This window comes from Ochotona princeps, chromosome 5 (genome assembly GCF_030435755.1).
Source record: "Ochotona princeps isolate mOchPri1 chromosome 5, mOchPri1.hap1, whole genome shotgun sequence".
Taxonomy (NCBI): domain Eukaryota; kingdom Metazoa; phylum Chordata; class Mammalia; order Lagomorpha; family Ochotonidae; genus Ochotona; species Ochotona princeps.
The window spans coordinates 22,169,346-22,195,886 of NC_080836.1; the positions used below are offsets into that span (position 1 = coordinate 22,169,346).

The 26,541-nt window shown below is 39.0% G+C and overlaps 1 protein-coding gene across 3 annotated transcripts in view; it reads left to right on the forward strand.

Annotated features, from left to right (window-relative positions):
* THSD7B (thrombospondin type 1 domain containing 7B) overlaps positions 1–26,541 on the forward strand; it is a 777,161-nt gene that overhangs the window by 508,527 nt on the left and 242,093 nt on the right. For all 3 annotated transcript variants that reach the window (XM_058664450.1, XM_058664449.1, XM_058664451.1), the window contains exons 12-13: positions 10,025–10,219; positions 17,605–17,868. In XM_058664450.1, the coding sequence (XP_058520433.1) occupies positions 10,025–10,219; positions 17,605–17,868 (459 nt within the window). The remainder of the gene's footprint in view (positions 1–10,024; positions 10,220–17,604; positions 17,869–26,541) is intronic.

Sequence of the window (26,541 nt, forward strand, 5' to 3'; positions counted from 1 at the left end):
GCCCTGCTGCCACTTATTTTAATATTTCTGATCTGCACAACTCGTAAGAGTAATGTTCTTTTAAGCTGATAAATTTGTGAGCTATTACTATGGTAATAGGATGCTAACTAGCATTTTAAAATATCTCACATTTCTCCTTATATTAAAGGACTAGAGATGTTGAACTTCCAACAGAACATCCAAGCATTTCAGCACCAGACACTCAGGTTCTCCCTCCAGGCAGATAGTCCAGCAGTTCCTGTCTCCTACTCCATGGTGGGGATTAGAATCCAGTTTCTCTGTCCAGTAGAAGCTACTAAGTCTCAATCTCTTATTGGGAGACATGTCAGTATGTGAACCAGCCACAGGCTCAGCTCTGCTGAGACCCAGTATCCAGTGGTAAAGCAGATTCTGTATGTCTCTTGTATTTAAAACACTTTTTAATTTATATGCTTAGTTCATTCAGATCCTCTCTCTGCATCTAGTATACCATTATGACCTCAGAGAAGAGAACAAGATAAATGGCAACTGGGGAAATGGAGAGGAATATATTTCAGGGGAAATCTCCTGCTGACAGAAAACTTGAGATGTGTGTCTGGTCGGGGTGAGTGGTGAGAAGAAAAAAGATTGAAGGAAGTAGAAACAGAGTGGAAAGCATGTGTGTCACAGACCTGTCTCTCATTGACTTAGGACTTAGGCGGAGTTTGATGAAGCTGCACTGCTAAAAGCATCATGCTCAGGAAGTGCTTGGTTCAATCCTGACTCTGCTTCCAATCTAGTTTCCTGCTACTTTGCATCTTAGAGGGCACCGGTTGGTTCCTCTAGGACTTACATCATTACCAGCCATGTGCAAGATCTATATTGAATTATGCAATCCTGGCTTCAGCCTGACCAAACCCTAACTATTGTGGGCATTTGGGAAGTGAACCAGTGGAAAGAAAATACTCATTCCTATTCCCTCCTTCACCTGCATCCTTTACTTCCCTCCCCTCCCCTTCACCCTTTTTCCCTCTTTTCCACTCACCTCTCTCTCCTCTCTACACATTTTACAAGAGCTTTTCTGCTCCATGCCCTGCTTAGAGCTGTAGAAAATGATCCCCCATTCAAACTGGTCACCAGCATGGCACAGGCTCCTCAGAGGACAACCCCTAGCTGGGACTGATGTTTTAGTCATTTTTCATCACTCTAATGAGGTTAACAACTTTATAAAGATATACAGCCAACTTTATAAAGGTTATGTACAGGATGGGACAGACCCCATTCATTCTGTCCCTGGTGATGGCACTGTTACTGATAGAACTTCATATTTCAAGAGAGAAAGCATGCTCACCCATGTATATGTATGTATGTATATATATGTATATATGCCTTTCTATATCTGTGTATATGGCTGCCTTTATAACCACTGGTGTATCATCATGGGAGCTCCACCCTATTGAACCAGCACAGTCTAATCACTCCCACAAAACCCTCTCTCTAAACCTCGTAATTGGATTATGTTGCTGCCATTAGTACCAATGTATAAGACTTTGGGCTTTAAACATCTGTGTGAGTTCAGACCAAAACATATTCAAATATAATAACTGCCTAGGAGGAAGTGTGGTCCTTCATACTTTCCAGTGGGGTTTCTGAATTCCCCCAACCAGAGTTGTTCCCACATCCTGCTTGAGAGAGGATCTGTCCTGGATCCCGTACTCATCACATGGTCCTGGCAGTCATGGAGATAGGGCACAATGTCATTAGTTAGAGAACAGTGCTTCCAAGGCAAGCTGAGAGGAGGCTGATCATGCACCCTGCTGACTGAAGCTCTAGCAGTGGGTATCAGCAGCAAAAGGCACACCAGGCGACAACTTCTTAAGAAGCTTCATGCCCTTTGGGGGCTCCTATTGCCTTTCACTGACATTCAGACGTCATCCTGGGATGGGGAACAGAAGTTGTTAGAAGAAACAAACTCTACTTATTAGCAAAGAACTAACAGGGACAGAAAAGGAACAGATTACAATGACCAGAACTGAGCCAGCATCAATGAACACTTTTACCTTTTCTGAATGGACTTAAACCCTTCAGGAAAATTTCCTCAGCCCTAGTCCCATGGGGGTGGTTGTTGGGCACAGCAGTCAAGATGCTGCTGGGTATATCTGCATTGCATATCAAAATACTTTCTTGCTGCTCTGGTTTGCTTACAATCTGACTTCCTGCTGCTGTGCACACTGGGCAACTGCATTTGAGAGTTCAAATGTTTGGGTTCCTGACACCCATGTGACAAATGAAATAAATAATGGTGGTTCCAGTACTTGGCTTTTCTTTCTGGAGTTAGGCTGACCCAGAGGATCCATGGACTGGCATCATGCCTTAAGGCCTCTTCTAGCTGTAGTATTTCCCACCGACCAGGGGGTCTTCTGTATAATGAGAAACTACAGCAGCATATAATGTGCTCATTTACTCAATCTCTTTATTTTTTTAGATTTATTTTTATTTGAAAGGTATTTATTTATTTATTCTACATAGAGAGAACAAGATAATGGTCCTTCATCTGCTGATTTACTTTCCAAATGGTCACAACCACCAGAGCTGAGCTGATCTGGAGCTGGGATCCAGGGTTTTTTCCTGGGTCTCCCGTATAGATGCAGGGAACCAAGCACTTGGGCCATTCTCCACTGTTTTCCAGGTCCTAACAGCAAGCTGGATCAGAAGTGGGACAGTCAGGATTCAAACTGTCACCTGTAAGGGATGCTGGAAACACCACAGACCTGAGGATTAGCTTGCTGCACCAATACTTCGTCCCAAATTTCCCCCTCCCCACATATACAACACCAACCAGTCTCTTATCTAGTTTTTTTCTTATCTAATTAGATAATCTCTTATCTAATTCTTTACCTAAGACCTTTTCTCTGTACTGTCACCTGAGGAAATCTCACATTTAGTGTATACCATAGCTCAAGGAGTGGAGAAGGGAAGCCATGTTTGTGAACTGTGTTTCATGAGGCTGACTGCAGTCCCCTGTCATGTGGAGGAAGGCCCCTGAAGCACGGGAACCGGATGGGGTGCAGAAGAAAGGAGGCAGGCGTGAGACCCCATGGTGGCAAAATCCCATCTGTATGTCCAAGGTGTCCCAAGATTTTTTGAAAACTGCCGTTTCAGGTCATCATGAAATTCATTTGCTAAAACAGGTGGATAGAACTGATATATTACACATTGTAAGATTAAATTATCACTTTTTCACTCTTTGGTCATGTGGTTGTGACCTTTTCTTGTGTTCTTACCCTAGTCTCCATATTTGTCAGACATGGTCATTAAATTAGCAACCTTAGTACACAGGTCATGAACATGCAGTTAAGAAGTGTTATTAAGTCTTGGCAAATAGCAAGTAAAAATGCTTTGGGAAATGATTAGCAAGAGCAGGCACTAAGCCCAAGTCTGTCACACTGGTTGTTCCTCCCAGTGTTCCACACTCCTGACCTGGCTCATGCTGTTTTCTCTGGACATGCCCTACTCATAATTCACATGTTGTGTCTTCCCAAAAGACTCCTCTGATTTTTTAGTGCCTGAGGCCCCGAAGCTGTGTTATTTGGGGTCCATTTAATCTTATAAAACCTTTCCTCCATAGTCCATGTGTCCTAGACCACCATTGCAGTGCCTAGTAAGCAAAACATGTGGTAAGAATGTTAGTTGAGATGACCCTCTTGCCATCCTCTCTGCTCCTAGTTGTGTGTGGAAATTGAGCATTGTACCTGAATTGAGGTAGCACAGCCATGGCTTTTTCATGGGTTTATGCTTCAAATACTCCCAGGAGTCCAGAGCCAGTTCTGGGCCAAGCTGAGCTCCATCTCAGTCTCTCCTATGGATGCTAGGGGCCAAGTACTGCAGAAGCCCAACAACAGCTGTCCTCCAAGATAGAAAGAAGCAGGAAGCTGGATCAGAAGCGAAATAGTTTGGAGTTGAACAGGTGCTCTGAAATTGGATGATGGCATTACAAGTAACCGCTTAATGTGCTGTATTCTGGCCCCCAACACAGCCCATCCTACATGTTTTTCATTGGTATACTATTTCCATTTCCTGCAAATCAGGTCCTTTTGAACCAAAGCCCTTCTACCCTTTTCATAATTGAAGGTGAATGCTGGTCAGATGCAACTGGAAGCCGTGTGGCTGTCCTTCATGAGGGTGACACGCAGGAGCACATGGGAAATGGCAGGTTCCTCATGTGTTCTCTGAAGAAGAGCATTATCTTCCCCAATCAGGCCAGTAGCTCCTGCCTTCCTCATTGTCACAAGTGAAAACAGGAAAGAGTTATTACAGCATCTCTGACTATCAAAGTTTGGAGGCGATAACCATTTTGTATTAGGGAATAATTACCAGTGAAGCCACGGAGGACTGCCTGACCGCTATGAGACACACTGAAAATTCTGCTTTGTTTCTGCTGTTCAGTTTCACATCATTGCTCAATGGCACATCAGGACATTCACTTTCAGGCTGCTGGGATGAAAAGGAATCAAATAACACAGGATGCAATTAGTAACTCTCCTCCTTTACCCCCTCCCTCCCTGTTCAGTAGCTTTCTCCCCAGACCCATCTTGGATAGGAATTAACAGAAAAAGGCAGCTGAAATAAAAGTACCTGTTATGTTCCTTGTTACCTTAAGCTCGACGGTGACCACAGTCTAACATCAAGGAGATGACTGAAGGGTTCCAGATCACTCTTAGTGGCTTCAGCCAAACACTTGTCCATCATTCAGTAGCGAGAATAGCCTAGGTGCCCCTGGCCGGTAGTGTGAGAGCTACCTGCCCAGAGCAGAAGATGGCTATATCAAACTATGTCCCATAATGAGATTCTCCTAGAGCTATTTGCAAGCATTTTACCTAGGAACTCCAATTTTTTTTTTCCTTCAGCAGAAAACAATATTCCCAGTTTACCAAATTAAATGTAATTAAGCATTGAATTGTCACTTCCCTCAGATAGTTTAGTGCAGGCAGAAATATATGTCAGGAAGGGTTAGAAGTGAGTGTTCTCTGAGGTTCCTAATGCAAAGGCCTTTTGTACTAGAATAGCACACAAGGATACTTGAAACACTTGAAAATGCCCAAAGGGAACTCTCTTCTTTAAATTGTGGCTTCAAAGTGATTTACTATGATCTGAAGGACACAGGACCCAGAGTTCAACTAAATAGTGGCTATGTGGCAGATATGTGTAATAGCTTTTCCCCCCCTTTTCCTGCATGCCCATTAGGGCTTCCTTGTAAGAGTAATATTCCAGCTTTTGCCTCTCACACCAGGTTTCTCCCAGACCATCACCATGAGGGAAACTGTAATATTATACTCTCCTCTTTTTTTTAAAAAAATATTTCTTTATTATTAGGAAGGCAGATTTACAGAGAGAAGGAGTGACAGAAAGATATTCCATCTGCTGGTTCACTTTTCCAAAAAGCCTCAATGGCTAGAACTGAGCTGATCTGAAACCAGGACTCAGGAGCTTCTTCTGAATCTCCCTATGGGTGCATGGTCCCAAGGCTTTGTGCCATCCTTGGCTGCTTTCCCAGGCCACAAGCAGGGAGCTAGACAGGAAATGGAGCAAATGGGACCTGAACTGGTACCCTTATGGAATGCCACACTTGGAGCTGGAAGATTAGTCAATTGAACCATTGCATCAGTTCCTATACTCGGTTGTCTCTCTTCCTCCCTGTAGCAGATGTGCCTGCCTTCTGGAAGGCAGATTATTTATATGTGTTTCTGTATGTGCATATACATGTGTTTGTGAGTTGTGATAATGCAGCTATGGCATTCTTTTCTAGAAATATTGGCTCTTTTTTCCTGAGACTCTGTCATTATTAAGGATCTTGATTTGGTGCTTTCTGGAAAGAATTCCCTGAGAACTTTGACTTTAGTTTCTGACTTTTCCTTGGGTTATTATCTTATGTAATTACATATAAGCCTGATTGTCACAGTCTGTATGAAAAATACACCAGGCCATGACTGGAAATATGATGACAATGGCCGTAAAAGGATCAAGTGCTTTTGGAAGAGGCTGTGGCCCTTTAGAGTCATGCCTCCTAGGGTTCAGAGGATTTGGTGTGGTTGGAAAATTCTGAGCCCAAACAAAAACAACCGATGGTAGACATATATTAATACCATTTCATACAGTTCAGAACCTGTTTATAATTAATCTACCTCAGAGCTCATGTACTAATTGTTCACATTTTTGTCCTAAACATTTCTGTGTCAGTTGATCATGTGATGCGTTTATTATTTGTTTGCTATCGTAGTTGAACCTTAATAGAGCTTATATAAATTTCCAAAGATAGGAGTGAATATTAGGAAATCACCTTTCATTCTATTTGACACAAAAGGCTACAATTTTATTAATATACTTTATTCTGTCAGCTTTATTCCTGAATCTTCTTTGATTGGAGATCATATGCTTTTAATGTTGGTCTATATATAACAGATTTTTAAAAAACTTTGTCTTTTACCCTTGAATTCACCAGTGGAAGGGACTCCAGGAATGGGCCATAGCCCTGATCACTGAGGGTCCCCATTTACTGCAATAATCGCTTTACATATATGTTTTATTCCCTCTGTTGACTTTCCAGTCCTGCAGTCTTCTAACTTGCTATTTATGTAATATATATATATATACATATACATATATATATATATATATATACCTACACTTTATATATTTACTCTTCAGCAGAGCTTAATATACCTTCATTCAATAAATATTTATTAATGAAATAAATCATTTTGTACTAGGACATTCTCAAGAAAGAAATTATTTACTTTGTTCTTAGTTATAATTCCCAAAGATTCTTCTTACAGTTCAAAAGAGATTACATTCCTGAACTTGAAGAGCCAAAATCAATGAAGACATAGTACATAGCTTTTCAGTTGTCATTCACCCTTGGATGACCCTTGATTGTGCTATGATTCTCAGGCTAGCATGGGTGTCATGAAACTTCATGCTTCAACTCTGCATGCATTCTATGTCCTGGAGAGACCTTGAATAAATCCAATAGATTATGCCATTGTAACACCTTGTACAGCACTGATTGATATTTGCTGCATACTAACCTATTAATGCAGTGACTGTATGTAGTTCATATCTGATTTGTTGGCTGACTTGGAATGTTTACAAATGTAGAAACCGAATAGAGTGATGATTTAGCCAAATATTCTTTTCTCACCTTTACTGCTCAGTTACTGGGGTTGACCAGAAATAAATATTTCATGACTAGAATATGTATGTGTGCATGGTTGTTTGCATCATTTCATCCAGCATCATTTAAAAAACACAAATACTAATTGATCACATATATTAGGCACATAGTATATACAACATTTTTTATAGTTTTTGTTAGAGATGATCTTTTTATATACATTTCAAACATGATGAGGATAAGGGATAGATAAATAACATTTTCATGTTAACTATTAATGTTTACACTTGGAATTTGCTATCATTGCTATTTGACTATGATATCTAAATTCTACATAGGGCTCTACATAGTCTTTCTTAATTTTTCAAGATTTTCTTCATTAATTCAAAAGCTTCTGTGGGGCCTGGCGTCTTGGCCTAGCAGTTAAAGTCCTCACCTTGAATGCGCCAGGATGCCATATGGGGGCCGGTTCTAATCCCGGCAGCTCCACTTCTCATCCAGCTCCCTGTTTGTGGCCTGGGAAAGCACTTGAGGACGGCCCAAAGCTTTGGCTCCCTGCACCCCTGCTGGAGACCTGGAAGAAGTTCCAGGTTTCCGGCTTCAGATAGGCACAGCACCGGCCATTGCACTCACTTGGGGAGTGAATCATCGGATGGAAGATCTTCCTCTCTGTCTCTCCTCTCTTTATATCTGACTTTGTAATAAAAATAAATAAATAAAAAGAAAAAAGAAAAGAAAAAGTAATCAAAAGCTTCTGTAGATGCGATATATTGTAGTTTAGATATGCTGTAGAACTTTGAATTATCATTGTTTTTCTTCTGTTGTTTTGATGCTTACAAATTGTGAATTTATTCAAAAGCTGTTATGGAAAATGAATTATTTTTAAAAGCAATTTATTTCTGGAGTACGTCTGTGTACATTTAGAAGTTTAGATTTGAAAGAGTAATGCTTTTATACAAGTATTTACAGTTCCATTATATGAATTGTCATTTTAGAGAAAAAAGAAGGTTTGGCAAGATAAAAGTTCTCTAAATTGACTCCAAATTAGTTATCTAAACATGCAGTTCAAATAACATTTACTTTATCCTACTTAAGATAATGTGACTCGCTGTATTCATCATTAATGGCTGCAATATTCACAACAAAGAAAGTGCAGGTTATGTTGGCTTGATGTGCATTAGATTTCATTCCTAGGAAGTTGATGTACAAAAAAAGATACAATCAAAAAGGATGAATAGCTGCACCTGCCATGGAGCAGATGTCCAAACTGCAAAATATAGTGTGTGCCTGTCGTCATCTTATCTAATTCCTTAGCCTGAATGAATTAATGGCTTTGGATTTTCTAAAGGAGAAGTTAGATTTATAATATTCAGCTAGGCTTATTCCCACTGTTCTTGGAATAATGAAAGAAATTCAGAATATAAGAAGAATGGGCAAATGAAAGGAGATGCCCTGTGTAGTTACCCTGTATTAAAGAGGGTTATGGCAAAAGTTGTTAATATTCATCCCATACTGTGAACGCTTTCATCTCTGTTACATGGCAGATGGTAAAGAATTTAAATTAAAATTATCCTCAATTGCAGTTACTTTAGGATGACAAAGTAGGCGAATAACCGTTGACAATACAACAAGATCCAGTGACACCGAGCCAGATTTGGGATTCAAGGTACAGACTGGATCAAGGTCCCACAGCATTCTTGAAGACAATAATACTCTTATGATTCTTTCCCAGGGTTGCTAATACAGAGGTTATCAGTGATATGGGGTGAGGTATGGGGTTTAGACATCAAGTTAGGAATCAGTTTAAAGGAATGATTCTTAGCTGGGGTGATTTTTTTCTGAGGGGATAACTGGCCATGTCTAAAGACATTTTTGCATTGACAACATGGAAGATGCTTGCTATTGGCATCTAATAGGTAGGTACCAGTGACACCACAAGGTTATCTTAACATACATAAGACTTATATATGCACCCACAAAAATCTTCTCATCTAATGTTTCAGTAGTACCCAGGTTGAGACATGCTGACCTAGAGAATATAAAAATACAGTCTTGGAGGGTTTATAAGTAATCAGGGAAAATAATTGATGCATCAAAGTATTATGTATTTTTAATTGAGTAAAATAAGTAACATCATTCCAAACAATCAAACAATTTAAGCATAACTTCATGCATATTGAACTTTGAGATTAATAGATATTTTATGATGTGACTAGAAATATTCTAGCAGAAAAAAAGTCTGTGAAACATTTTTAGTATGTGCTGCTGAAGCGAGCACGTATATGAAACTTTGAAAACCAGTTGTACTCATAAGATATTTCTAACAGAAATTAGCTGAATAAATTATGACTGTACTTGAGAAAAATGTTTTTTAAAAATACCTAATCCTTAAAATTAAGAAAGAAAAATAAAGGTTTCTATCCAGACAGCAAAAATTTCTTCTTAAATATTGATTGTGAGGTAAAAATAGGACTGCTTCCACAAGTTCTATGTACCAGTTCCAGTACATGTGAGTCTATCTTGGAATTTGGTTCCTTTTTGTTGTTGTCATCCTCATTTTGCTCTGATATGTTCCCTTTCTAGATTTCTGTCATCCCTAGAGATCAACTGCTCATAAGCAGGAAGTACAATAAATTACTGGAGGGTATTTTGGCTGCTCTCAGTGCAGAGTTTGGATTAATAATGAAACCAATTAAATTCTCAAATCTCTCCAATGATAACAATAAAAATTTAATTTCCAGGGAGCCATAAGGTTATCTGTGTTGAACACCGTGTGCCATCAATGTGAAAAACCAAATTTTCGAACACAGAGAGATTCTGCTGCTTTGTCATAAGAATTGGCAAGCAATTGATTAAATCAATTGTCACAAAAGTTTGTGTTGTTATTTTTTAAAGCTATCTTATGCATCTCTGATGACAACCAGCCTGCAGAAGTGACAGAATGCCTCAAGCAGACACATGGCATGCCCCCCATTGTTCAAGAATGTACTGTCCCGTGTCGGGAAGATTGCACCTTCACTGCTTGGTCTAAGTTTACACCCTGCTCCCTGAGTTGTGAAGCCACACAAAGCAGGCGACGGCAGCTAACAGGTAGGTCGCACCTGTCATTTGCTAGCTTCAGACATGTCATGTCTGAGTCTTGTCTGTAAAATGTAAGGTATGAAAGTCAAGAATTGGTCTCATCTCAGTCTCTCCCCATAGTCCCCAACACCTACCCGCAATAGCGAATGTGATGTCTAATGCATTATGTTCCCTCAAATTAATACTTGGAAATTGAAGGAAGGGTATCGAGCCATCTTACAGTTACAACGTTTTTTTCTACATAATTTATAATCAATCAAACTCATTTTATCCACCAGCTCCTTTTGTGTAGTTAATGATATCTCATAAGGAGCTCAAAGAACCTCAAAGGGAGATGGAATCTACATCACTGATTTTCACCGCTGCCTTTTGATCAGTTAGATATGATCAGTTTTTAGTAGTATAAGGCAAACATCATTTGTATGTATGTAATTACATAGATGTATGTATGTGAAGTATGTAAGTATTCTACTTTGATGGTGTGTCACTAATTGATAATTGAATTTATATCTGAAAAAAATAATAGAAATCAAAGCAGCTGTTCATTTAACCAAAATCTTGGAGAAATGTTTGCCTACAATATATAAATATTTGATAGGCTTATATATTTTGCTACTTTTCTAGGAATTTACAATTTTTTCTTAATTTCATGTATATCTGTATATCTGAAAAATATAATTCAAGGAATAGAAAACCAAAAAAAAGCGAGTCCAGCATGTAGCCTAGCTACTAAAGTACTCGCCTTGAATGTGCCAATATCCCATATGGGTGCCGGTTCTAATCCTGGTGGCCCTGCTTCCCATCCAGCTCCCTGCTGTGGCCCAGGAGAGCAGTCGAGAATGGCCCAAAGCCTTGGGACCCTGAACCCACGTGGGAGAATTGGAAGAGGCTCCTTGCTCCTGGCTTCAGCTCAGCTCAGCTCTAGCCATTGTGGCTGCATGGGGAGTGAATCAATGGATGGAAGATCTTCCTCTCTGTATATCGGACTTTGCAATGACAATAAATAAATCTTTTAAAAAGAAAGAGAACTAAAAAACGTCACGATAATCACTGATATAGTAAATTCGATGTTAACACTGAAGAAATAAGTGCAGCAGGCCACATGTTAATGTGAATATTTCAAGCTCTAATTTTCTGTGTTTCAAGGCATCTTTTTCTTTGCAAAGACTTATTTTTATTTTTATTAGCAAGTAAGATCTACAGAGAAAAGGAGAGACAGAGAGAGAGAAATCTTCCATCTGCGGGTTCACTCCCCAAATGGCTGCAACAGCCAGTGCTGAGCCAATCCAAAGCCAGGAGCCAGGATCTTCCTCCTGGTCCTCCCATGCAGGTGCAGGGTCTATTGTATTCTCTAGACACAAGCAGGGCATTGGATGGGGAGTGTGGCAGCCAGGATTAGGACCAGCGCCCACATGGGATCCCGGTGCATGAAAGATGAGGATTTAGCCATTAGGCTATTGAGCCAGGCCCCAAGACATCTTTCAATGCTCACCTACCAGATCACATTTTAACTTGAAATCTGGATTTATTTTATGGACTAGAACCTTTCACAGGATCCATCCACACAAGCTGGTATTTCATTTATAAGTATCGGTGAAAGGTTTAATCGCAAACAGAAGTGTCATATACAATAATGTTGCACATTGAGCTCTCCCTTCCACAAATACCTGTGCACATGAAGAGGGTTAAGAGAGCTTGCATAAATTTTGCATTTCTTTTTTAATTCCAAGTTCAGGGTTCAACTTAGTGACACCTTATGTGCATATATAGATAGAGAGATGCAGTACCAGAAGCCATTATTCTCACAATTCTTTACATGTTTGAGTTGAGAGAGAATTCATTTTCAAAGAAAAGTTAGTTCTCTTCTTTCCCCTGAAGGTTTGCTAATGACATTTTGCACCTGCAAATTGAAAATGAAACATGTTGAAAATCCTGAGACATTTATTTGTTTTACAACCAGCGTGGTCTGTATTCTGAATTGTTAAAACGTAGGTGAATTGGTTCTACTTATAATGTGCTCTTTTTATATTAATATTGAAAAACAATTGGCTATGTTTTGAAAATAGTAAGAATTGCTTATCCTAAAAGACTGAAATTGCTTTTTTGAAGTTACAAACTTCTGTGCCTTTTGACACCTAATTGATCTTTGCATCTTGGTATGTTTTCAAGGATGGGTGACACTAATATGAAATGTGTCCATTAAAAAAATTTAAAATGAATCACTTGATTTCATTACTAAAAAAAAAACCTAGTGATTAATTGAAGTACTTTTTTTTTCCCAAAAGATTTTGTTGTGAACTCAATACTTGTATTTTGATATCCACTCTTGAATTTCATTGCAATTGTAATAAATCCTTGGATTCAGATTTGAATGTAATGTGACCATTTTTCTGTTTACCATAGACTCACACAGAGAATCATAGACGTTTAATGTAGGGCCATACAGGAGGTATTTTTTTTTTCATTCTTAATCAGAAGTTTTAATTCAGTGTTCATGAGTATACTGTGTGTTGTAAAATTGTATCTTTGCTAGACTTGACTTTTACACTGAGTTATAAAGCAGTGGCTTTTATTAAATTTAAAAATTTTTAAGATTTAAATTCACTAAAAAGATATTATTGCACTAGTTAGAAGGATCTGCCCATTTTTCAATTTAAAATATTTACATGTATTTATATACATACACATAAAACATAGATGTATAGATATATGTGAGTGTTCAAAATAATGAACTAATGTATAATACATGTTAGAGTTGTACTAAGAATTGAACTTTTAGTACTAGATATTTTGGATTCCACAGATTACTGCTAATTTTATAGACAGTATAATCACAATAACAGATTGAAGACTGATAATTTTGTATTAGGAGACGCACTTCTTCATTGACTAACTTGTAGTCCTTGCCCAAACGAGGCAGTCATGTAATTAAGAATGCTGTCACACGTATAGAGACACAGCATCTATGTAGAATATTTGTCTTGGAAGCCTTGTAAATGGATTTTTTGTTTCATTCTATCTCAGTCTCTTTCTGCATTCCTCTCCCAAGCATCTCCCTTTTCCCTTTTCTCCTTTTCTTCTGCCTCCTCTTCTTTATTTTCTTTCTTAATTCCTTCTCCCTCTTTCCAACATTTCTTTTCTTATTTATTCAAAGAATGTTGGTTACCAGGTTTGTGTCTTACCTCTAAGGACTACCACAAGGAACTAGACAGGAAACTTACTTACCAGAGTTAACAGTCTTGTTGTAAATAAGGAAAGATATTTGCTGCTTGTGATTATGGTATAGCATCTACAACAAATAACTATTATATTGGGTACTGTATATATTTGCTATTGTTCTATTGCAAATCACCTCAAAACTGACTTAAGACAATGGAGTACCATGGTTCTGGTGTCAAGATTGTGTTTCACAGGGTAAAGACAAGATGTTAGCCAGGCTGCCTTCATTTCTTGAGACTCCAGGAACAGTTTGTTTACTCCTCTGTCAAATTTGTAACACTCCTTGCTTCAAGGCCTTCCTCCCTTCCTCCAACTTCAAAGTCAGTCACATTGCACCTGTCTGATCAGTAGCCCATAGCCCTATTCCCTGTAATCCTCTATTCAACCAGGAAAAGCTCTCTGAGAGTAAGGATTCTTGTAATTAGGTTGAATCAGCCCAGATAATACAGAATTATCTCTGTTTCAGAGTTTCTACTTTTAAGTCACATCTGCAAAGTATTTTTGCAATGTATTGTAACATGTAGAATGACATTGGGAATCTTTTGCCATGCAAAGCCAGAGCAAGCTACAATTCCTACAGAAGTCACCAGGAGCAGTTCATATGGAAATGAATGAGCAGGAAACCTCCTGGTTCCCAGGTTTACATAAAGGACCTGCTAGAGGAACAACTTGTGTATTTGGAGACTGGCCCTTGCTGTTGAAATGTAAATGGCTTGGAAAGTCAATATTGCAGAATAGGGTAAGGACATGTTTAAACGGATGGAGAAACATTTTATCAGGATGAAGCAGAGAGGACACATTCCAGGAAATAGGAGAGGACAGAACAACAGCAGAGGGGTACCTGGATATTGTCAAACGCAGGAAAGCAGCAAAAACAATGGTGTGGTGTTGCAGTGATTGATACTCCAGAGGCATTCAGCTAACAGTGACCTCAACTCCACCAGCAACCAGAACTCCACCAGCAACCAGAACTCCACCAGCAACCAGAACTCTACCAGCCACCAGGTGGGAAGGGACTTTCACTGGGAGATTGGGAGGTGAATTCAGACAAAGAAGGTCTGTCCTGCTAGTCTGTTTGATTTGACCAGGAGCAGAGACAGAGCAGCAGATCCCAGGTGGATAGTGCGAGAACAGGGTGGATTTCCCAGTCCAATCAGCCCCCTAGAACAGAATTGGGTGCCATTTTGCCTAAGAAGGCAAAGGCAAGGGAAAGGACTGAGCATACGCTGAGCTGGGAGTGAACTCTTTTTTGACTCAGTGAACTGGAGCAATGCAGCATTCTATAGGTTCTACCCAAGACATTTTGTGACTTTTCATTTAAGGAGATGTACAGTAACTGTGAAATGGAGACTAACACGTCTAGATGTGAGGATACAATGTAGTATGTATCTATACTTCCAGACAAAGATGAACTTACAATGAAACAGTTTACTATATCTTGATAATAGGATGCTGGACTGTCTGCTATTGTCCATGCCCGCAATGATGGGCATATGACTGTATATGCAGAACTATAGTAATGATATAGGGGAACTCAGTGGGGGGGGATTGGAGAGGGGATAATTGAAATCCCAGGAGCCTATGGAACTGTATCATAAAATAATAATAATAATAAAATAATCACTAATAATAAAAAAGAACCGTAAATGGCTCAAGCCCCCTCCCTGGATGCCTACTTTTTTTGAAAGTCTGATGCTGTTAATAAACTTCAGCTATTGACCATCAGTCAGTAGTCCATATGTGTTATTATGGGTTCTGTGCACCAAGTCCATCGCTGTAGGACAGCAAACAGTAATCAGTCAGATTTCAGGGATTAAAATGTGGGTTTTTGTCTATCACAACCTGAGTGCAAAAGAGGAGTAACACTTTTAATTCAGAGTTGTGAAGTGTGCATAAATGACTTTCTGTAGAAAAAAATCAATTAGTTTGAAGCTCAAAAACAAATAAGCATTAACTAGACTAAGGAGGGAGGAATAAATTAATGGAAATTTCTGGACTGACACTTCAAAGGACCATAAATGAAATGAGTAATTTCTAGAAGTTCAAAGATGCTTGTTATACCTGGACTATAATGCTGCGGGAAAAATGGAAGGAGGCAGCTGTTGAAGGACTCAGCTCCCCAGAGGCCTAGTGAGGACTGGACTTCATTCTGTGAACTCTGATAAACACTGATGTTCAGAAGTGGTACGGTCACAATACCCCTTTGACAGCCAGAGTGAGATACACCAGCAACGAGATTTGGAGGACACTGTTACAGTTCTTTAAGTATTGGTCTGCAGATGAATTAGATGAAATAGCAGAATGATGGACTTGTGATTGTTGAGGGACTAAACTATTGTTACAATATAGGGGAACAGTGTGGTGGGGAAAGGGGAAGAGTGTGGGAGGGTGGAAGAGGAAATCCCTCGACTTAAGGAGTTGTATCCTGGAAAGTAAAGAATTTAAAAAAAAATCAAAAACAAACAAACAACAACAACAAACTAGATCAACAAGCAAAAAAGAAGGTGGCAATCTAATCCTTCATTGGGATGAAGTCATAGGTTCAGAAGATAATGCAATTTAAGAGCTCCATCAGTTGAAAGAACCAAAGGGAGAAAACTAGAAAAATATTCACCAAATAAACAGATAAACAGAGGGAGTGGGTGGTGACATGGGGCAAGCAAAGTGAGAGACCAACAGATATGGCATACAGAATGAGAGTGTGATCAGCACATCAAGCTGTCAGTGCCTGCTCATGTGTGAGAGATTTAACAAACTTTATTTCTGTTATTTTATCATTTTGTTGAGAGTAGCTTCCAAAACAGGCTGACTCAGAATCCTGGATTAAGTGATTTGAGAAGAGAGTGGAAACTGAAGAGAGAAAAGGGGAGTGTCAACATTAGATTGTGAAAATCTGGGAAGAATAGAGAAGTAACCATGTTAAATGTAGGTGTGAAGGAACCATTACCCACTGACAGTCATCTCTCAATTCCCATGGCCACGATGAAGGGTGTGCTGCTTAAACCCAATTCTGTGTATTTCTAATGCTAGACTCAAATGAACAATCTTCTCCCAGTAGCAGAGATATGGATGAAGCTATTGGCAGCCAAATTTTAGGTCCTTTAGTACTGCTGTGTACCTCTTGTAGCTAGCTGTAAGCTTCATAACAGAATATTGTAGAATTATACATGATGCAAACATTTGACAATAAGAAAATAACTCAGTCATCAATCTGCATTGCATATCTCAAAACAGCCACAAAACCTGGAAGAACCGTAAAGCTACCTACACGTTTTTATGAACAGCCTTAGCTTTAGTTAATGACTCAATACTGAGAAAATAGAAGATAAGAATTATATTATAGGAAAATATGCGGTAATCTCAAAGTGTGCTGACAAAAAAAGTTGAATCATCTCAAAGGCTGGAAGCAAATAAGTCTAATTACTGAATACTTACAGCTGTGAGAAATTATGTTGCGTTGTTATTACTTAGAGTTGGAATCACAGCTATAAGGTCCCTGAAAGGCAATCGGTAAGGTAAAAGAATCCTCTGAAATATTGGAAGTTCAAAGATTATTCTAAAATAGTGATCAGTGCTTTTTCTCTGATTAAATTACCCAACATTATTTGATCATTTATTTTCATTTCTAAGTTGTATTTGTCGCTTGTGAACAGTGTGCTTCTTGATAGCGAGAGCCAGAATTCAGCTTCACCGCCTTGTGTCAAAAGACTGTAGTCTCCACTCTTGGGCCATCGCATGAGAAAATAACTCACTTCTTGGATAAATAAACTGTTTCTTTTTTTTAAATAGTTGCATGAAGAAAAGGGGAAGAGGTGTTTAGATAGATCCTGTCAATAATTTCCTTAGCAACCATTAGTTTTCAGAAGAAAGAGAAAGTAGCTAAATTTTATCAGCATATTACAGGAAAATTAACATTAAGTAAATTGACAAGAATGACCTTGCCATTGAGCTGCTATACCAATGACCTTTTACGTATTTTCTTTCATTCTTCACTTGAAATCATTTCTTTCCAAATAGATTTGAATTTCACACTGATCTTAGGATTTGCTTCCATTTAGGATTTATATTAATTGGGGTGGGAGGTAAGCTTATAAATACAAGTGTGTGATACTTTTAGATCTGTTAGTAAAACCATACACACTGAATTAGTATATCAATGTCTCTTGTTGAAATAGGGAAAAGCCGAAAGAAGGAGACATGCCGGGATGCTGAACTGTACCCCCTGGAGGAAACAGAACTCTGTCCCTGTGATGTATTTACATCCCAACCTTATGGAAATTGGTCTGACTGCATTCTTCCAGAAGCCAGAAGAGAGCCTCCATGGGGACTGCAGGTACAAGGAGACAGCAAAGAATGTGGAGAAGGAGTGCGCTTTCGAGCCATAGTGTGCTCTGATAAAAACGGAAGACCTGTGCATCCCTCCCACTGTAACAGCTCTGGTAAGTGCTAACGTGCAAGGTGAATGATGAAAAGGCTGGCACACAGCTCAGCAGCTTTGTCAAGGTCCGGAATCAGAGGCCTGTTTTTTTAATCATTGTTTTCGTTAATATGTTCCCTTTCACAACCCAGTAGTGATATGGATGGATTTGGATTCCTTGATTTATTTGTTTTGCATCTCATTTTCGTTGGCCGCATTTATGAAAGTGAACACAGTTACTCTACTACGTGGACAGGGCCAAAGCCCAGTATAAATAAAATGTTTTACAGTGCTGTTTGGCACCCTGATGAAAAATAGAGAAGGCAGCTGACCTTATAGTTTCTTCTGATGTAGTTAAAACACTAATGAAAAAATTGAATTTTGATGTTTTACAATATGTAGCATAAATGGACCCAAATAAATGGGAAAAAAGCTATGGAAATTAAATGATAAATCTTGGAGAGTTTTCTGAATTACTATCCAGGGAGTTGTCTACTTTTTCTCAAACCTAACATGGAGTAATTAGAAAAATATATGGGGTGAACAGAGATAGAAATCAAAACTAAGCTGGTGGCAGAGGCTAAGACTGATGATTGTGATGGAGATCATGAATTTTCTCCTTTTTATATGCCTTAAAAATTCATGTATTGATTTTATTTTTTAACTCAATCATTTATTTTGTTTGAGTGAAAGAGGTAGGCAGGTGTATGTTAGCTGCTAACTAGCTCCCCAGATTCTTCCATAATGGCCCAAGCATGAAGCCAAAAACTTAATCCAGATATTCTACATGGGAGGTGGAAATCCAATAATGTGACCCATCATTGCCTCCTCCAAGGGTATACAGTTCAATAGGAAGCTGCAATCACGAGCAGATGAAGGACCCAAACCCATACATTAAACATGAGAGGTAGACATTCCCACAGAGTACTAACTGTCATACCAAGTATCTACTTTGTGTCTAAGTGTGTGTGTGTGGGGGGGGGGGGGTGTATACTTGAGAGAGATACAGAAACAGAGAAGGAAATGAAAGTGAAAGAAACCAACTATCTGCTTGATATTTGCTAAATTCTAGCATAGACTAGGAATAATACAAAGGTCAAGGCCAAAGTTAGAAGACAGGAATTTAATCTGGGTCTCCTGCGGGGATTTCAAAGACTCTAGTTGTTTGATCAGCCACAGTAGCCTCCAGGAATCTACATAAGCAGGATGTCAGTCATCAGCCAGACACAAATATTACATTTAAGTACTTGAGTATGGGATGCTGACATGCCAACCAGTGTCTTCACCAGGACAACTACATAATGCTAGATTTTTGTAAAAAGGAATTTTGCAGAACAGCATGTAGTGATTTTGTATTTTAGAAACCTGCAAGGCAGATGGATAGGATTTGATTTTAGTCATCCAAGTCTTAGGCGATAATACATTTTCTCAATAGCACAAGAAATGGAAAATTGAGTTCAGTTCTAATATACAAGTTAGGCAACTGGAAGTTCTTCTTTGCCAGTATGCTAACTCATCGTTTTCTTTTAAAGATTTGTTTATATTTAATTGAAAATCAGATTTACAGAAAGAGAGAGAGAGAGAGATATCTTTAATGTGCTGGTTCACTACCCAAATGGCTGTAATGGCCAGAGGTGAGCGGAGCTGATCTGAAACCAGGAGTTAGGAGCTTCCTCTGGGTGTCCCACATAGGTACAGGACCCCAAGGACTTGATTCATCTGCTGCTGCTTTCCCAAGCCATAAGCAGGAAGCTGGAGGAGAAGTGGAGCAACTGGGACATGAATCAAAGCCCATATGGAATGCCAACACCACAGGTGGAATGTTAGAATGCTGCTTCCTTGTGCCAGCCCTAGCTAGCTCATCTTTGTTTGAATTATTCTAATTCATTATATGAATTCAAAGTTTAATGATTAAAAAAAAACAATTAGTGCCATTATTGCTCCAGACTTGCTTTCTAGGTTATCTGTATAATTGTTTTAAGTGATTTGATTATAAAATCATCAAACACAAACAAAGCAAATAATGGGAATGTTTTAAGGAGGCCACAGCTAGGTGTCTTTAATCTTCATTTTTCAATTTTGGTGTCTATATCAGTGCATTTATTAGTTTATTTGATCAAAACCTATACAATTAATAGCTGCTATATACCTGGTTGCCTAGGATTTTGTTTGTACAATTACGGAGAAACTGCAAACACATGAAGTTTGTTGTAATGGAGGGGTTAGAACGAAAATAAATGAACAACAACAAAAAAATGTCAAGTCTTCATTAGCTCCAAGGATGTTTAACAGAAAATCTTTAGATAGATTTAAGAGCAGTTCTCTCTGAAGTGACATTAATCTACGATGTGAAGGGTGAGAAGGCGGCAGCCACATGACAAGTATATAATGAGATCTCTTCAATGGTAGAATGTCCAGAGCAGGAAGGCCAAGAAGGAGGCCCTGGAGGAAAGCAAAGGAAACCCTGTCCCTGGGAGGGATTCGGGGTGCTTTTACATACAGATGTATACACACACACACTCAAAATGCTCATGGAAAAATACAATTAAAAGATTTGTCTATTTTGGTGGAAAAAATGAAGTCTGTTTGTAGTTTTTTCACAGTGATTGTGGTTCTCTGAATTTTTTGAAGAAACCTCATAGTAGCAATCCTCTTTTTGTCACGGACAGACTGAAGGACGGATTCATGACCCGGTCTGGTTTTCCTAAGAACAGTACGTGTTTTGCCCTGTTTGGCCCTTCTGTAAATGTTGGCTTCTGTTTGTGTTGGGACGGCACAGGTGGGGTTCTCCTGGATGACCACTGGGAGTCTTCTTACTTAGGATGAGTATTCCTGTTGCTGAAGTAGCCTGTGTACCCCCTGTTATATCCATGGGTGTAGGAACACAACCCAACATACTCTGAATGATGTATTCCGATGGTTTCCACAGTGGAGATGATTCAAACTCCAGGACATGACAGCCAAGGGGACAGATATTAAGAATGCCCTTAGTGAAAATAAAGAAACTTTGTAAAATGTCAGTGTCTTGTCAACCATGTAGGTTGCTAGTGACTGCCATCACACCTCATGTCAAAGGGCAAGGTTTGTTTCCATCTGCATGATGACAGGTCAGAGGTTGATCAGCACTGTTAAGTTTTGGCAACAAAATCATATGTACCAAAATTAAGGTGTTTGGTCGATATCTTTTAACTGTGCTTCTTTACCCTCAAAGATTAAGAGGGAGTGGGAGAAAATTCTATATTCTTTTCCCTCATTGCCTCTCACCCCTCCTTGGCTGTGGCTTAATCCTTGCTTTATTCAGGTCTGTGTTGAGCAGGTCCTCATGTCAGGCCGTTCTGACTCCTCTGAGAAATCAGTCCACCTCTTCAGTTCCCATTCGTCTTACATGTCTTTTTTCATAGTACTTAATTGCCAACTTATTTGTTAGACATTCACTTCTTAAAAGTTACTGCTCATTTTCATCATCTGTCCAATTGATGGCGGCATTCTAAGAAAGTAGGAAAGACTTACAATCATTAACTTATGTCAGGTTTTCAGCTACTATATGCACAGCACCTGGAATATTGTGTGGAAGTAGCAGGCATTCAACTCACAGTTTTGAAGACATGGCTAAACCACCAGATGCCAATGATTTTGCATTTTGAATATCTTCATATTTCCTTTCTCTGGTTTAAAAAATGTTTACTACTCTGTCATCAGTTATCTATTCGATAACCATTATGTAAAAAGCCACCAGCCATCCCATTAAAAGACAAATAAAATGATGTTGCTAGCCCATTTGCAGATTTTTTTGGTCCCTGTTTTGCAGGCCAGATGGTTCGTAGACTCTCAAGTATGTGAATATAGACATAATCCGGCTACAGCTGGTTTCTTATCCTGTAAGATGCCACATCCTTTGGAGCAAAAATAGGTCCTGCCTACATTTTGCTTTATTGTTTTAAACATTCTCAGGGTAGATTTCAATTTCTGTGACTGAACTGAGAACTCACTGAAATGAACAGGTAAATCATGTTCATGTCTCCACCCCCGAAGTGACTGTAGGCTCTGGTCCCTAATCAGATCTCAGTGTGTGTTCACTTAGTATATGTATGAAATGACTAGTTTAGATAAGAGACAGCATATTCACCCATATAAAAGCTCTAGGGTGTGTGCTTGTGTGTGTGTGTGTGTGTGTGTGTGTGTGTGTAGAAGAGGGTGGGTGGAGGAGGTATGTATGCATATATGTGTGGAAACAGCCCTTTCTGGTAGGACAAGTGCATGTAACAGAAATGTATCTGCAGAGAGACCGTCAGTGGAATGCATGAGCAAACACTATGGAAAACCTGGCTCTGTTTTGCCTTTCATATACATTTGGGGTGTAATGTTTTTGAATCAATTCAAAAATAAACTCACAATTTTCTTATTTAATTTCTTTTTTTCTAATTTATTTTTTATCAGAAAGACAAGACAGAGAGATCTTCCATCCACTGGTTCACTCCCCAAGTGGCCATAATGGCTAGAGCTGAGCCAATCCAAAGCCAGAACCCAGGAGCTTCTTCTGGGTCTCTTATGTGGGTGCAGGATCCCAAAGCTTTGGGTCATCCTCCACTGCTTTCCCAGGCCTCAAGCAGGGAGCTGGATGGGAAGTAGAGCAGGCAGGCCACTAATGGACACCCATATGGCATCCTGGTGTGTGCAAATTGGAGATTTAGTCTGTAGGCCATTGCGCTGGGCCCAAAACTCACAATTTTCCTAAATGATCCTGGTGTCACCATGTAAATAAAATTAAATTCACCAAAGAATAATGTAGACAAATATTTTATATCTGATTTCAGATAAATTATGATAGATTCTGAGAGGCGTTTATCCACATGACTGTTTCACATAGAAACAGACATTTTCTATTACACTCTGCTATAATTTAATTAATTTGCTCTCATAAGAATGTATGGATACTAAAGCAAAATAATAATAACTGTAATATAAAGAAACTGATTTATTTATGGAGTAATACCTTTACATTTGCAATCATGGGGAAATATGAATTTAATATTAATGTGTTCCAAAAGTTTATATTATCTGTTTTTTATTGCATTTTATGTAATTGAAATATTTGTATTTTAAGAACATATGCACAAATATATTTTGACTAAGCTAGGGAAATGCTCAGGTACTGAAAGTTACATCTATTTTAAGTGATTCAAAGAGCGTTTTTCAAAGTGTTCTCGAAGACAAACCTTGTGCTTTGTGGTCTACCACATAGAGGCAACAACGTAATGACACTCTACCCTCGCAGAAAAAATTGCAGCGTATTATTCGTCTGTGATTGTTGCCAACACATCCCTTTTCAAAACGTAGCATCTTTCTATTTCCTGAGACGTTGAAAGACTTTTCAAATGCCACTTGAAGAGGAGTAATAGGGCCTGGGTCAAGGAAACTTAAACCTGTCAAGATGAAGAATATGTTTGTATGCTTTTCCCATTTAGTTGTTGCCTCTTACTGTTTTCTGCTTGTTTGCTTTAAGATGATTGTTGGTATAAACCTCCTATAGGTGTGTCTGTTTAGAGATGTGCCTCTCTATCCATCTTTCTCCATCCTTGTTTGTGCCCTTTTTGAGGATTTACTACTGTAGCTGTCCATCTACTGCCACTGTGTAGTCCTTCCTCTTTCCACACTTTTCTAAATTGCAATGCAAGGAATCATGCCCCGAGGGCGGAGCTGATCATCACTCTCACGGATTTTAACCTTCAGTGCCTATGGAGCGCCCAGTCACTTGAGCATGAAGTACAAGGTCCTTCGTGATTTTAATCCCTAAAACCTCAACCTGCATCTTCCCTACTGATCTCTAGCTATTTAAGTGTTCTTGTTTATTTCAAAACATAATATTCACCCATAGTAGGCATTTACATTTCAGAGGGGTATACTCTTCTCCCTCTGTAATTCTCTAAGTAACCTCTAATACCTTCTGTATTTCTGTTAGAATGTCACCCTTTCTGAGAAGTCACAGCCAGTGTTGCTGGGCAGCCTTCCTCAGGCTTGCCTTAGGGCTTACCCAAAGCCAAGCGTACCCACTTTATGCTCTTCAGCAGATTGTGCATCATGAATCCCAGCACTTGGATTTTTGCTGTCTGATTATTGGTCCATCCTGATAGAAGATGGGCTCCTGCACGGAGTTAACTGCATAAACTTCATCCTGAATACCTGTGCAGGTGTGAGAATATCATGTTTACATGTGAGTTATCTCGGCATGCATCCGTGTCAATACCCTAGGGCAACTCTCATAAACCCTCAAGCTTGGTAGTTTACAACAAAGCGTATTTACCTGTTCAATGTATGAGAAAGGTCAGACTCACGTTTTACTGGTTCAACCTGAGGGTGTAGTCAAAGGCACACTTCCTCCAGTGCTTCAGAGGGGAATATTTGTTCCAGCTCTCTGTGACTTCTGGTGCTGCATTCCTTGCTTGTCTGGGCTCATGACCACTTTTTGTGTCTTCAGAGCAGTACAACAGCATCCATGGCTCTTACTGTTATTCCTGTGTGCAGGGCTTCTCCACCTGTCTCTTATAGGGGCACACAGAAAAACCCAGTATAACCCCTTCATGCCAACATACTAATTTTTTTTTATCACATTTGCCAGGAGTTTTAAAATTTTAGTGATTTATTCACTTGAGAAGCATGGAGACAATGAAGGAGATTATGAGAGGAAAGTAAGAAAGGCACGGAGAGCAAGTACTCCCATTCACTGGATCTCTCCTTGAATGCTTGCAATGGGCAAGGCTGTGGCTGGGCCATGCCAAAACAAGGATCTCAGATCCAAATTCAGGTCCCCACAGGGTGCAGAGACTCAGTCCTTTCAGACTCCATCACCACCAGCCTTCTGAGGCCTACATTATCAGGAAAGAACAATCAAAAGAGCTGGAATTCACATGTAGGCACTCTGAAGTGACATAGGGAACTCCTGCTTGATGCCTAAACCACTACCCCAAACACCTGTCCATGCAGCCTTCTGGGAGATATGGTGACATTTATGATTGCAGGGCTCAACATTGGAGTCAGTGTGGAAGTCAGCAGTCGACTGGACATAAGTTACAATTTAAAAGCTCACAGCTAAGATGTGGAACCTTAAAAAGAATTGGAAACTTCCCTCAAATGTCTTCAGAGGGAAATTTTAGAGACAAAATTCTATCGGTTAAGTGTGGAAAGTAAATAGCAGTTTTGATTTTGTCCTTGAACAATAACATGGACTCTGTCCATGTTCCTATCATTTGTTAAAAACATGACGTAAGGCACCTCCCTTTGGAATTATAAGTTGGCTTTATAATGTTTACTTGTGTGACATATTTAACTTCACCCTATTTAACAGTTTCTGGAGATAACTATCACTTTTGGGCATCATAGATAACAAGTTTATTAAAACATTTTAATACACATTCAATGCAATTTTGCAAAAATTATGTTTAATTATTTTAAGGATTGTGATGGGATTCTTGGGCAAGCCACTGGAAATTATAAATATGCATACTATACTTTTAGTAGCTATTAATATATAGTTCAATTAAAATTGAAAAAAATCCTTCCATTTTAAAAAATTACCGGTAAAAACTCATGAGTCTAAGAACTCAGCTTATGGTTGGTTGGTTTGTTCAACATGTTACTAATAGCATCTCATTTGAAAAAAGTCTCTTAGTAACTCATGTGTTCTAAGACTCCTCAGGTAGTCAGTGGGACAGAGTTAAATTTGCTTCTACACTTGTTTATATAACAAAATCAGTATAATATCTAGCTCATCAGGTACCTTTCATAGAAAATTATTTAAAGGTTAATTAACCAAAGTCACTACAGTTTGTTTTTTAATTTGTTTCTGTAGAGAGATAAAGGATAAACTAAATAAGAGAAGACAAGTTTGGAGAATGTGGGTTAAAGGTAACTTGTTTCAGAACTCATGCTAAAGAAAATTGAGTAATGTTTGCATCTGATTTTTAAAAAATATTTACTTTATTGAAAGATTTACAGAGAGAAGGAGAGGCAGAGAGAAAGATCTTCCATTCACTTGTTCATTCCCCAGGTGGCTGCAACGGCCAGAGCTGAGCTGAAGCCAAGACCCAGGAGCTTCTTCTGGGTCTCCCACATGGGTACAGAGTCCAAAGCCTTTGAGCCATCCACTACTGTTTTCCCAGGATACAAGCAGGAAGCTGGATGGGAAGTGGAGCAGTTGTGACATGAACCAGTGTCCATATGTGATCCTAGGAATGCAAAGTGAGGACATCTAACCACTAGGTTACCATGCTAGGCCCATGCATCTGCCTTTTGACAGACTCGTGTACTGGAGCTCCACAATGAATTTTTATGATGGAATTAATAGGGTGTATATAAACATAATAATAACCTCCTTGAGTTTATAAGCTACAAATGATGTAATCTTAAAGATATGTAGAAACTTAAATGTTGAAAAAAACTTGAAATTATCCTGAGAAATGGCAGCAATGACCTGGATAACTCAGATTTAAGTCAGTGATTTTCAATCTGTTTAATATAGTGACACTTTTATTCAGTAGCTTTACCTGGAGTTTCCCCATCAGAATAGGATATTCTCAAAAGGCAGTTGCAGGGATAAAATTGTCCACCCAGAGATGGTAGAAACCTTACCTGTCCAGGGAGTCTTCAAACACCAAGTGCCCCAATTCTGCTGCTTTGAAAAGTAGGCACAATGTTTCTT